The 14,986-nt window shown below is 32.9% G+C and overlaps 1 protein-coding gene across 5 annotated transcripts in view; it reads right to left on the bottom strand.

Moving 5' to 3' along the window:
* Positions 1 to 14,650, bottom strand: part of LOC149477613 (uncharacterized) — a 48,399-nt gene extending 33,749 nt beyond the window's left edge. For 2 of the 5 annotated variants that reach the window (XM_089710240.1, XM_089710239.1), the window contains exon 1: positions 13,858 to 14,650. In XM_089710240.1, the coding sequence (XP_089566366.1) occupies positions 13,858 to 13,902 (45 nt within the window). In that variant the 5' untranslated portion in view covers positions 13,903 to 14,650. The remainder of the gene's footprint in view (positions 1 to 13,857) is intronic. The other 3 variants (XM_089710236.1, XM_089710237.1, XM_089710238.1) reach the window with 3 other exon arrangements.
* Between the last annotated feature and the right edge of the window lie 336 nt (positions 14,651 to 14,986).

The following is a 14,986-nucleotide window of genomic DNA, read 5'->3' as shown; positions in this document are numbered from 1 at the left end:
AAACGTACCTCGCGCACTGCACTGGTAACCCGCTTTCGTGGAATAGCCACTTTCGAGTGCATTCGATTTTTGCCGGGTTATACCTAGTTAAGTCCTAACGTGACCTATTGGTAGTTTGAATTGAAATATATATTTATATGTATTTAAATATATAAATATATATATTTATGTTAGTAATTGATAAAGGTCAATGATCGAGTAAAGTTAAAATAAATTCAAAAAACACAAAACTTTACGTCGTCGTCGACACTTAGAGTAAAAGAAAAAAGAAAATATAGGTAGGTAGTACACATATTACATAATATTCATTAGCTAGTTCCCTTTAATTAACATCTGTTTAACAATAGAGTCCAAAAAAATAATCATTTTTCACAATCATAGATTATATTATCTGTTGTAAATATGAAATAAAGAAAAACTTTTACGTACCAATATCTATATCTACTTAAACTACGCTTATCTTTTTCTATAGAATCTGCAAAACTGCATTGCAATTTGCAAACACTAGCATAACAAAAGATACAATCATCACATAATATTTTCCCACAGAACAGTAACTCTTATCTAATCTGTAACCAGACTTACGTCACAAGAATCACTACAATATATCAACTAGATAGTACCCAAAAGACACACATTACTATAGGTCTTTTAAATATTTGTCCAAGTCTAGTACTACATTTCTGTATATCTTTGCACATCATATATTCTCAACGTAATATTATGTGTCGTGAGAATGAGATTAGGGACATGACATTTGACGTCATATTAGAATGAAAGGTCGAGGGGTCTTTTATATTTTGCGGACATTTGTTTAGTTTAATAAGTAATGTAAAAATTTAATAAAATACATAGAAAAAAAATCGTGTGTCGTGTGAGCACACGTGTCAGAAGTGAAGGCAAGATTCAAAGATACCAAAATTGTCGTCAAACCCAAACAAAAGTTTAAGTTAGGAGAAAATTAAAACTAATTAGCTATGAAATAACATGTCCTATTCAATTTTTAGATCAACGGGAAATATTAACATTTTATACTGGCCTATAGAAATTGTTATTTTAAAAAATTACATTGATAACAACCAACTTTTTTTTCAATTAATTACAAGCGAATTTTGAAAAACTATCCAGATTATTAGATAAATCTGTTACCATTGCGTATTAGATTATAATCTTTTTCGTTTATTATCACTACAAAGTATAAAACAAAGTCACTTTCTCTGTCCCTATGTCCCTTTGTATGCTTAAATCTTTAAAACTACGCAATGGATTTTGGCGTTAAGCTTGTTTTCATAATATAATTTAACTATTTCCAATAAATAAAATAAAATATACTCAAACAAATAGGGTAGAACGTATTTTAGCGTGACAGCCTCGAAATTCGATAATTGCTATCAAGTAACGAAACCTTCACTGGACAGCCCGAAACTATAGAATGGACAATAGGTGTCGTTTTACCAATTTTGGGTAAGTATACTAATGGAGTATGTATTGACTTGTATTCTATTACATGTTTTTGGGTCGTGCTATCTATTGAAGGTGTTGAGGAGAAATTTTCATTGTTTCAGTGGGTTCTTAGAATGTAGAAGAAAATCTATAAGATATGTATTTATTTATTTAGTTTACACAGAACTTATATTATTACTATACAAGTTAATTTGTGATTCTTTAAACAACTAAAGAAATTAGAGATAAGTTCAATTAAAATTCGTAGGTACACTGCTCAAAAATTTACCTTTTAAATTTATTTATCTAAAGAATTAGCCTTTCAGGTGTTAAATCTTAAAATTTATTTTCCTATCGGAAAATTAGGCATTATATTATAAAGGCATAGATAGACACAATTGAAATTTATAAAATATACATCGTAAAAGCTGGAAATTAATAAATATGTAGGTATGTAAATAATCCATACTAATATTATAAACTAGCGGTCCGCCCCGGCTTCGCCCGTGGTACATATTTACGTTTTCTCTACATAAGAACCATCCTCGTACTTCAAGGAATATAATAAAAAAAGAATTATCGAAATCGGTTCAGCCGTTCTCGAGTTATGCGCTTACCAACACATTTTGCGATTCATTTTTATATATAAGACTAGCGGTCCGCCCCGGCTTCGCCCGTGGTACATATTTACGCTTTCTCTACATAAAAACCATCCTCGTACTTCAAGGAATATAATAAAAAAAGAATTATCGAAATCGGTTCAGCCGTTCTCGAGTTATGCGCTTACCAACACATTTTGCGATTCATTTTTATATATAAGAAGATGCGAAAGTAACTCTGTCTGACTCAATCACGCCTTAACTACTGAACCAATTTGCATGAAATTTGGTATATAGATATTTTGATACCCGAGAAAGGACATAGGCTACTTTTTACCCCGGGACATAGGATAGGTTTTATCCCGGAAATCCCCCGGGAACGGGAACTACCTATGCGGGTTTTTCTTTGACTGCGCGGGCGAAGCCGCGGGTGGAAAGCTAGTTCAAAATAACTTTCCTGTTAAGAAGTTGTATAGTTCGAAAATTAACAAGAATAAAGATTAATTTAGAATTATTAAATACATTAGTTATCTATTATGTCTTGATTGTTAGTGTAGGTTTCAAAGTGAAGGCTGATGCATGATATTGTTTTTAATATCTACTAAGTGTAACCGATAAATTTTAACTACTTCCTCGTAAGTAATTAAGAACTAACGTAATATTGTGATAGAATGATTCATTGATATTGTTAATTATAAACACAAAGAAATATCTATCTTTATTTTACACAGGAACATTTATGTTTAATTCAAGTGTTAACCTATTTTTTATTATATTCACTTAAATTTAAAATTCAGGAGATATTTACATATAAATAAACTGCAAAAAGTTTAATAAAAAACTATCGATATATTCCAGATGATGTAGCACTCTCTAAAATCACAATCAAACAATTTTCGTAAAAGTTAACGTAAAGGCTTCTGCAAATAGAAAACCTCTCGGGGCACGTTCTGAGCCGAGTCAGCGATGCGGATAATAAAAGGAAAAAACTATCGATTTCGATACGAGCCCACATCACTATCCGGCAATTTTGGTAGAGGTAATATTTTTTCTAAATAATTTAGAAGGTATTGTGGTTGCTAGTGATGTTAATGGCAAATTTTTATGGTTGTGAGCTTAATAAATTGATTTGGAATATAGTACATTTGCTGTTACGGAAAAATGAGCGAAGTTCCTGGTTGGAGTTAATTTAATATTATATAGTACTAGCGGTCCGCCCCGGCTTCGCCCGTGGTACATATGAAAAATAGATGTTGGCCGATTCTCAGACTTACCCGATATGCACAGAAAATTTCATGAGAATCGGTCCACCCGTTTCGGAGGAGTATGCAGACTAACATTGTGACACGAGAATTTTATATATAAGATGTACCTATTAACATAATATTGTGTTTCATAATTTGATTTGTTTTTAAAATTGATGCATATTTAGTAGATAGAACCGTATGGCAAGATGTTAACAAAAGTTTTGTTACTTATATTTTTTGTCCTTTTTTAAATCCTAATGCATGTATAATAATTTTCGTACAGTGAAACCAAAATTAGACTGGCTGCTAAAAGAAATTTTATCGAATCGCGAATGCGTGACCCGTAATTTAAATATAGCATCCGAAAAATGTTATACAATTCCTTATGTAGAGCCGTTAATGTTGACCCAAAACTTTAAATTATGTAAATTATTTTCTAACACAATCAAGCAAATGTGCTATACCTACATTATCTCTTTGGCACTCGCTATAATACTAGGGGAGGGAGAAGAATAAAAAAATACTTAACAATTCATCGAATAGGTAATTATGTACACATCACTAATTTCAACATTTAACATACTTATTAAAAAAAAAAATAACTTGTTTATTTATCACAATTTCACAGCACAGATACAAAAAAAACATTCGAAATTCAAATTGAAAGAATATTCAAGCGTGCAGACGCGCCAACGGAATATTTAAGTGGTTTTGAGGTTGAAGCCGAGCCCCGGTTGCCTTTGAGAGGCGTTGAGCACGTATGCAGGATAAAACGTGTGTTTGTCAAATGTGATATTTGCGAAATTAAATTGTATTTAATGTATTCAATTTGATAATTCGGTTGAATCTGTAATAATAATATTTATAAAATGACTTAAGATAATTGTATTTGGCACTACATTTAAGTTGAATTATTATACATAAAATACACCTAAATTGCTAAAAGCATACAAAAGATTCACGATCATGCTCATATTTTAAACGTTAGTCTTAACTAGAGGTCCTACATCTGTCTATAGCTATATGTACGTGGAAACATGCAGACAAAAGGCTAATCACGTCACGAAAACAATACTGTCTACACGAGAATACAAACAGATACAAATAGCATTTATCATCATCATCAACAGCACTTTGAAAAGCGGTGATAAATGATAGTTCCACGAGCTGTGCCCCGTGGTTTCACCCGCATTTCAGCTGCATATTAGTCGTATCGTGATGATAAATGAACTACCTAAAGACTGAAATAATTTTCAAATTGGACCAGTTTCTGACATTAGCGCGTTCACGCAAGCAAACAGCTTTATATATTATAGTATGATTTTTCGCGATTTAAATATTTAAAATCAACGTACATTTTCAACGAAAAATAAATTAAATTGCTCAGGAAATTCATTAAAACATTAATTGAAAGGATTGTAGTTGATGAGTTGCTGAGTTGTAAAACCATTTTAATTTGATTCGAAATAACAAATTGAAGAGGAATTAATTGTACACGAACGGTAGAATAATCCCAAAATTTGTTTTAGCCTACGAAACTCAAAATCGTAGAATTACCTTTATAATAATAGTTGTAAAAGTAAATTGTTAAGATCTTTTTACATTTTCCATAACAGTATAGACACATAAACGACTGAACCGATATTAATACCATTTTGCATACTTTGTGTAGTTGTTAATTTGAAATATAGGATAATTTATACCTCAATTACGATAAATAATTTCCCAAGTGGGGCAAGAGGATTAGCTATTAGAATACAAATTACACTGCATTTTAGAAACATAATCTCCTATCCAACGGGATGACAAGTAAAGAGGTCAAAACGATTACGTTATGAGTTATGACGTATCATATCACGAGTGAGTCACATCTGTTATCGAGTTAGCACATAATCTATATTTAGGTTACGGACATCTTATGCGCTGAAAATTTTAGTCGTTTTTCCAAATTCTCTCACCTGATTTTCACTGCACTTAACGTGATCACACAAACTCTTTGGCTAAATCTGCTTTTAAAACGAAGTCTTATTAAGATCATTGCATAACGGTGCAATTACTATTATTAACTAGCGGTCCGCCCCGGCTTCGCCCGTGGTACATATTTACGTTTTCTCTACATAAAAACCATCCTCGTACTTCAAGGAATATAATAAAAAAAGAATTATCGAAATCGGTTCAGCCGTTCTCGAGTTATGCGCTTACCAACACATTTTGCGATTCATTTTTATATTATAGACTAGCGGTCCGCCCCGGCTTCGCCCGTGGTACATAATATTTACGTTTTCTCTACATAAGAACCATCCTCGTACTTCAAGGAATATAATAAAAAAAGAATTATCGAAATCGGTTCAGCCGTTCTCGAGTTATGCGCTTACCAACACATTTTGCGATTCATTTTTATATATAAGAAGACTAGCGGTCCGCCCCGGCTTCGCCCGTGGTACATGTTTACGTTTTCTCTACATAAGAACCATGCTCGTACTTCAAGGAATATAATAAAAAAAGAATTATCGAAATCGGTTCAGCCGTTCTCGAGTTATGCGCTTACCAACACATTTTGCGATTCATTTTTATATATAAGATTACATCAAACGGTTGCCAGCTCATTCTAACTCCACTATGTCAAATTTCGTTTAGTGTAAACAGGCGTGGAGCATTCTTTCGTTGTTCTTACTGCGTTCGAAAAGATTATAAGCAATGTTTTAATACTGAACAACACTGAATACGAGCTCTAGTTCTATATGTTCGTTTGATGTAAATGCCCCGTCACATTGTATATTCCTCAGTTTTGACACACTAGGCGACATATCAAACCAATTATGGATAGTTTGGACTAGGATCGGCCTTCAGTCGCAATTCGATTATCCTATCGATTCTCTAACCTGATTTTCACTGCACGGAACGATGACATATCGACTCTGTTTTGCAATACGAAACAACGATAGAAATATCATCGAGATCTGTGATCGAGATACTTTAAGAGAACAATTTCATGTTATGTATGATAAGCTGACCCATAAGATATCACGAGGTGAAATACTTTTTAACAATACCTATATTGAAAGCAAGGCATCGAATAAAGTAATGAATATAAAAACATTTGCAGGTAGCCATAAACTTAATAACTTATTAAATAAATAATTACGCACTCCATAAATTTTATCTACCTATGACCAAATCATGTAGTATTATTTACATAAATACTACATGATTTTCTTGCCGCCTCTTCCCTGTAAAAACTTATTGAACCTTTAGTATCCAATTGTTACATAAAACTATGACGATTGTAAAATGCTAAAAAAGTCTATTTTAAATCTTAACGAGTGCGTTAACCTTCTACAAAGACTAGAAAATCAATATTCTCATAGGTTTCTCTGTGAGATGAAACTAAGACTATCTAGATTCTAGACATGCAATAATTGCTAATCATACGTCTAAGCTACGACTAATTTCTAGATAAAGAATTCTCTTTCAATTGCTCATCTTCCTATCCTACTAATATTATAAATGGGAAAGTTTGTGAGGATGGATGTATGTGTATGTGTAGGTGTGTATGTTTGTTACTCTTTCACGCAAATACTACTGAACCAATTACAATGAAATTTAGCAAACATATAGCTAACATACCTATAACTTGGGTTGACACATAGGATAGGTTTTATCCCGGAAATCCCACGAGAACAGGAACTTTGCGGGTTTTTCTTTGAAATCGCGGGCGAAGCCGCGGGTGGAAAGCTAGTTTATTAATAAATATAATTTGAATTTTCAATTTATAGCAGCTCTATTGCTGTTAAAGACAGATTAGTCTTTAAAATTAATTTTGAATAGAATTGATTCAGATAAAATATTGAATTTGCTGGAGATGAAGATATGATCGACGTAATTGGAAAAAGACTTTCAAATTAGATTCGATAGATTTCAGAGTAAGCATTAAACTTTAATGAGAAAGTTTTACGTGATTAAATGTTTTTCAGGGAAATTGAAGGAGGAGACCTAAAAAGCTACATAGAAGGAATAGAAGAAAACATGGCGCACATTTTAAAGTAAGGTAGAAAAACTTTTGACAGCTGATATAATATCTACAGTGATTGTGACAAAACTGTCTGTATAAGAAGCTTATGCTCCATGTTTTCTCTTCTGCTTTTGAGCGATGTTTGAATTTTAAAGTTCGAAGTGATTCGGGATGAAAGTTCAGACTTGAAATTAATTTTCAGATGAAAGTTTTCTACGACAAAGAAAGAAGCAAGAAACAAAAGATATTTATAGCCAAAACATTGAATACGAAAATCTTAAAATTAAATGAGGCAAACGGACACAGCCTCAGCAAAATGCTGCAAAAAACAGCGCTGATTTTCAGGCTGATTTGGTGATAGAGGCTTCAACTTAACATTAGTTATAAAAATTTAAATATCTATACTTAAAATAAAAACATATCAATTAAAAAGTGCTGTTTATACTATAGTTATAAATTGAGGATGCTTTGTCCTTAAAAGCAATCTCTATCAACCAAGAGTAATATCGATCTCATTCCTGTCTTTATGTCATATCCTGTAATCTCCGTGTACTTCCGCTATTATCTTCAATTACTTCAAGACCGGTTACACATCCACTCGAGTGCATTTTTTCTTTTCAATAAAAATTGGTTCGAATATTAAAGAAAACAAAATTATATTATTTAATTGAATAGATGACTCTGTAGTTAAGAACAGGTTGGTTTGAAAAGATTTGAACCTGAATGGATATGCATGTTATTATCCGACTGCGAAAAAAGGAGGGTTATGTACTTCGAGTGCATGAATATAAATTTCTTTGGTATTATAATATCTTCCCACCTTGCTTTGATTCAATTGGAACTGTTTCATTATTTTGGTTTTCACAGGAGACATGTGACTACAGGAGAAACAACATCGACAAATACATATAAGTGGTTACTGGTTAGTGGAGAGCTTGAGAGTTGAGACTGAATGAATATGCATGTTATGTGTTGACGTATGTTATCTGCATATCCTCCCAACATGATAATAATATCATCATTTATTCAATTGGTTAAAATCTGTTTCATAATTACGGCCTGTATATTTAAAGAAGTCTCTACAGGGGGAACAACCACAAAAACACATAATGTTAAAACTTACAGTTTTTTTAAGATAAATTCAATCCATCTTCTAGCAATAGACCGGGAGATACTGACACAAAATTTCGAGTCATTTGTAACAGGATGGCGGTTCTACAGGGGTCTTAGTACGCAATGACAAAAAGAAAAATGATGGTGTGAACGCTGGTACCGGTGGGTTAGTCGCGTGGGCGTTAGTCGAACTCGTCGGAAAAATAGCGAAAGTCAAACGATTTGTAACACAAAAATTTTAGAATTTACCGATAGCCCATAAAAAAGAATATGCTTTTCCGTATAGCCATACTTTTCCGGTATGACTTACAGCCCGCCATACCGACGCGAATGTGTTGATTTAAAAAAAACAATTATTCAACCATTTGTACCAAGCTAACTTTTGCACAGGTAACCATCGTCGTGCAGCCATTTACGAAAATCGCCATGCCATACTTTTCGGACGATTCCAAATGGTCGCCATACCGCCGAAAATCTGCAAAATTTTTTTATTTCGCCTATCTTTTTGTACCAGTATTGCATTTGGCTTTTTGGAGAGTATTTGATAAAATGTGACCATTATTATATTTGCCATACTTCTAGTAGGGGGAAAAAGTGCTGTCATACTTGAAAAATAAATTTATTATTAATTTATATAAGTGAAGATTTCCAACACCTAGATCTTTGAAATTTTGTATTTATATTCGTTGATCCTCAAACTTACAGGAAAAATAAGTGCCATACTGTTACAAATCGTTTGACTTTCGCTATTTTCCGACGAGTTCGACTAACGCCCACGCGACTAAGCCGCCGGTACCAGCGTTCACACCATCATTTTTCTTTTTGTCATTGCGTACTAAGAACCCTGTAGAACCGCCATCCTGTTACAAATGACTCGAAATTTTGTGTCAGTATCTCCCGGTCTACAACGGGTTATGTTGACCCGATGAATACCGTTACGTATCGAATTGGTTCGCTGGGTCTTTATTGCGTTTGTTTTTTATATAAAATAGTTTCAAAATGGCTACTTGGGTTGTGATGTTGGGTTTGTGCGAAATTATTTTTCAATGACAGACATAAGATAAATAGAAAAACTTAAATTTCTGTTTCGTAATTAGCAAGTTGCATAGTTATGCAAATAATTTTTTCTTATACATATTGCAATGACCGAAACTTGGAAAACCTAAATGGAACATTAACTATAATGAATTTAAAATACATACCATTCTTAAGATTACAATACAAAAAAAAAATTACAAAATCGAATCTTCCGTTTCTTAGCTACGAGGGACAGACACATTTACACACGTTCAATTTACAATACTAATTCTAAAAGGGACTCTAAAGCAAATGTAGAGTACTTCTAAACAGTTTAAACGTTTTCACAAAATTCGTTCAAAAACTTACATCATACAAATCTACCAAAATTGCAATATTGCATTGTCGTTGAAACAATTGCATTACAAAGTATTTAGCAAATCGCGTGACCGCGGACGTTTGTGAAATATTGTATAATTGTGTTCTTTCCTTATATTATGTGTGAGACTAGGCCATTAACGTGTTCTAATAATAATAACTACTACATTTTATTACACTGCAATATATATTGTAATTTAATTTAAACTTTCTTTCGCATTTAAATTATGTGAAAGACATTAGCAGCTAGAACATAATCATAATTTTTATGAATAGGAGAATGTTTATTATGTATTTATTGCCCAATAATCTATACTAATATTATAAAGCTGAAGAGTTTGTTTGTTGGAATGCGCTAATCTCAGGAACTACGGGTCCGATTTAAAAAATTATATCGGTGTTAGATAGCCCATTCATCGAGGAAGGCTATATTAACAGGAGCGGAGCCACGCGGGTGCAACCGCGGAGCGCAGCTAGTATAAAATATTATATTCCTGCTAGACCTATTCAATCAACATTTCCAATAAAAAAACCGCAACGAAATCGCTATTTTCCGTTTCAAGCTTCGATGCTACAAAATCTTAGATATTACTCCCTATCTCTAAACTATGAAGGTTATTATTTCATAACAATATTTTACAATTCAAAATAAGATGTTTATCGTTGTATCTCTCTGTAGTTCCTAAACAGATGAGCGGATTGGAATGTCCACATTTTCAATAATATTACAGACACCAAAATCATAAGCCGTTCGTTTGAGAAATTTTTGTATAATATTTTTAAGGGGATTCATTTAATTTCTTTATTCAGTGTCATATCTATAAATTAAACTGTAACAGAAGTTTTAAGTTAAAACTTGGCTTTCATTCAATCGTATATCTAAAAAGTCCATAAAACTATTCGCAGATAACAATTTTATAGCATTTATATGGTTTTGTGGAAACTGGAACTTTTGGTGTAACGAGGTTTTGCGTATAACCATTTTGATGTATAGCAGTGTTTTGTATTTGCATTTTGAAATAGAAAATAGATTTGTTAAAAGCAAGCTTAAGAAGTTTCAAATTGTTATCTTAAATCCATACTAATATTATAAATGCGAAAGTAACTCTGTCTGTCTGTCTGTTACTCAATCACGCCTAAACTACTGAACCAATTTGCATGAAATTTGGTATGGAGATATTTTGATACCCGAGAAAGGACATAGGCTACCTTTTATTGCGAAATATGTACCACGGGCGAAGCCGGGGCGGACCTCTAGTTCCTAATATATTATTATTAGAAAAGGAAATCGCCTTGACTATCAGTCTGTTTATACCTTGTCTCTATGTAGAGCACGTAACAATGTAAAAAACATTTTTATTACATATAGTATTCCCGAAATGTTACCTAATTGTTTTGTTATTAATTTAATAATCTATTTTTGCTGTTGGTATATTTTGCTTCGGAAAATCTGTAAAATGTAGAGACTTCATTAATATGTAAAAGTTGCTACATATTGTACAAGTAAACAATGTTACATAAGTCATAAACCAACACAATTAAATATAATACTCTGTTATAAATACAGTCTAAAATTCCAAATATTTACGAGAAATAGGGGATGAAAATTGGCAAGGGGAACCGTCACGCGATGACAGGAAGAGCACGCGAGCGAAGCCGTGTGTGGAATGCTAGTATAGGTATATAATATAGTATGTAGAGTAACACAAAAACTGCTGAACCGATTTTGATGTAATTTATATGATCTATATATATAAAACTCAAAGGTGACTGATATCGATCTATCAACGCACAGCCCAAACCACTGGACGTATCGGGCTGAAATTTGGCATGCAGGTAGATGTTAGGACGTAGGCATCCGCTAAGAAAGGATTTCCCGAAATTCTTGCGGGAACGGGGAAAAACGGGGATGCACGTACAAAGTCGTGGGCGGAAGCTAGTAGATAGATAAATCTGCTATAATGGCATATTTTTCAGGTAGAATATAATTAAGTACTGCAGGAAAATCACGAAGTATGATGTTTATAATTTTTAAACGGAATTTATTAATTTATTCAAACCAAAATTTGTAAATTTAACATCTTAATAATTGGAAATATTAAACAATATATCAAATTGCATATAAATGAACATCATTATCGTATTTTTGTTTCAGGTGTAGTCCTCCTATGAGGGCAAGGGCCACAATCCACCAAATTTCAAGTCATGACAATAACGTCACGTCATGTAGTAAGGCGATGATTTTGGATAATCTTTGAATTGCCAAAGAAGTTTTACTTCTGACACGTGTGCTCGGCACACACGCTCTTTTTTACATTTATCGACTTACAGCTTTCTTCATGATATCTTCCTACACCGCCCGAATGGAACAGTAATAATAGCACTAATATAACATAAACGTACAGATAAATGGATAAAATCAATAACATTTATGGCACGGTCGTATAGTCCGTACCTTTGACCTTTATATAGAAAAGGTTCTTACAACTAGGGCAAAAGAGCTTCGAAGGAAAATCTAAATGCAGTTATAATTTCCTTAAAATATACTCTTAACTATATAATGACTAGTGAGTGTGTAATGATAATACCAAATAATTACTATAGTAGAGCCATTTTAATAGGCAACATTTGACAGTTCAACAAAATTCAACAACGTAACCTTATAGTAACGACGACATAGAATAACATGACATTTCGTTTTGTTAGAACTGCACATTTGCTTAACTTTTTTCAATTACGATTACATATTTATAATAATAATGACCGATACAAGTAATTTTAAGAGTTGGTTTTACTGCTAAACCATTCTAAACATAATAAACGTCAAATGTTGCCTATTAAATTGGCTCGACTATAATAATTGTTATTTTAATGACACACACACACACACACACAAACGTAGTGTTGATGTGTGCGTTAAGATTATATTAAGTGAGATTAAACAATAAAAAACAGAGAAGATAGTGAAAATAACTTTCCGGCGATTACACATGTATGTAATATGTATGTACCTAATTAATAAAATAGAACAATACTTTCTTGTATTGGTTTTAATTATTCGTATACTTACTTAGGTAGATATAGAGAAATAATCTAATACAAAATAATTCAACAATTTTTTTAAAGAATCAATATTAGGTATTTTAAATAAAATATACCTAGCTAGTCTTAATATATATAAATCTCGTGTCACAATGTTTGTCCTCAATGGACTCCTAAACCACTTAACCGATTATAATAAAAAATTCGCACACCATGTGCAGTTCGATCCAACTTGAGAGATAGGATAGTTTAAACATGTAGGTACCACGGTCCACGGGCGAAGCCGGGGCGGATCGCTAGTTATTAAATATAACTTGATCATATAGTCATTTATATTAAAACATTACACAAATTATAATATAAAATATTATTAACAAATTAAAAAAAAAACTGGGAACTAAGTATGCTAGTAATATTTCGTAATAAAAGATTTCTAATGTCGTCGATGTGGGTACACTACAACCATACTACAATATGTCAATGTTAGAACAAATTTATAATTTATTGATTTAAATCGCATTTGATTAGAAAAAAAGTACTTTATACGTGAAAAAATTAAATTATTCTAATTTATATATTATTATTTTAATTACCTAATCTATTCTTTTTTCGAATAGATAGTTTAGGAAAATTATTCCACATTTGAATGTGTAATATGATATATCTATATATATATGTATATATATTGTATTCAATACAATATTATCAAATTCTTATCTCCCAACCAGTAAATATGTACATTGAAATATAGCACTAATTTTCTATTCAGTTTTTCAATGGAAACCAATTTTCCAGCCCCGCCCACTGCGCTGAAAATAATCATAACATCATCTCCAGATAAGAGTTATCTATGCTCTCATGTATTTCAATTTCAACTAAACAATAAACAACAATTTCATTAACCACAGACAGCGTAGACATTTTATAGTCTACCCATAGAGCCTCCATTTATTCAGACTAGGTCAAAGGTCAACGCACACTTGCCAAAATAATTTAAAGCACTTACTTCAGAAGCCCATTGAACCCGCCTCGTATCGCCGTTTCTTTCCATTATAAACACACACAGACTCACGACACCATCTCACTCTAACACAGACTAAGGCACAAGACGCACGTCAAAATTTTCGAAAAAAAAAGAATTTCGTTTCGTTTACGCGGCAGATTTCTAACGTTCGGAAATGTCGGGAAAATCGTCGATGTCTGTTCCGCGGCTGCGCGGTCTCCGCTCTGACACCCACACAATTCGCTATGACGCGACGTGTTGCAAATTTTGCATTTTTTTAAAACTCTGGAACTTAGTAACGTATCCGCCAAATCAGCTGATAGAACAGACAGCGAAGAAACGCGATAGCACGCTCTATCGGGTTAGTGTAACGATAGGGACACCTATATCCTCTATCTCGCTTTATCTAGGGGACTGGCGTGATAATTTGCATCTGATAGACGGCTAATAATAATTTCCTTTTTTGCATCCTATTGTTAGATTATTACGGTGAAAGCAATTATACAAGTCGATTAATTTTACACTCGATCCGGAATATGCTCGTTAATCAGTCACAATTACGTTGTTAAGGTAAATTGAGACGAAACGGGTCAGCATGAATCACGTAATTAACGTTAACACTGCACAAAATTTGAGGCACGGGGTTTGACACGTTTGAATTTCGAACACAATTCGCGCGGGAATTTGGACGGTGACAGTTTATTTTTTTTATTTTTTTATTATGGACGAAGGAGGTTTTATTGCGAGTTGTTTCTTGTCGCGAGGCGACAGTCGACTAGTGGTAAGAAGTAAGAAGCGAGGGAGTGGTGGTCGCTTGGTGGGATCGATACCATAGTCTGGTCGACGCAATGACCGTTCGTTCCCCACAGCCCTACACTTGGATTATAGGATAGTTATCATTCAAGGGTGGGCCGGCTATATTTATGTTGGATAATAAATCAATAATCTCGTGGTGGCTTTCTGAGTAATATACATAATGTATTCATTATTGCTCCCGCAGGTACTTTTCATGAAATATGAAACATGCTTATTACTAAGAAACAACCAGTTATTTATGGCAATATGATAAACATTTTATAATTATTTTAAATTCCATCCAAACACGGCATTTATTTAAATTATATTCTAACTA

Source organism: Colias philodice, chromosome 24 (assembly GCF_061535455.1).
Source record: "Colias philodice isolate Cphi_HAF_F1 chromosome 24, ilColPhil1 Martin Lab GWU primary, whole genome shotgun sequence".
NCBI classification, from domain to species: Eukaryota; Metazoa; Arthropoda; class Insecta; order Lepidoptera; family Pieridae; genus Colias; species Colias philodice.
Note: the sequence above shows the minus strand (reverse complement) of the source record. Positions and strands in the feature narration are given on the sequence as shown.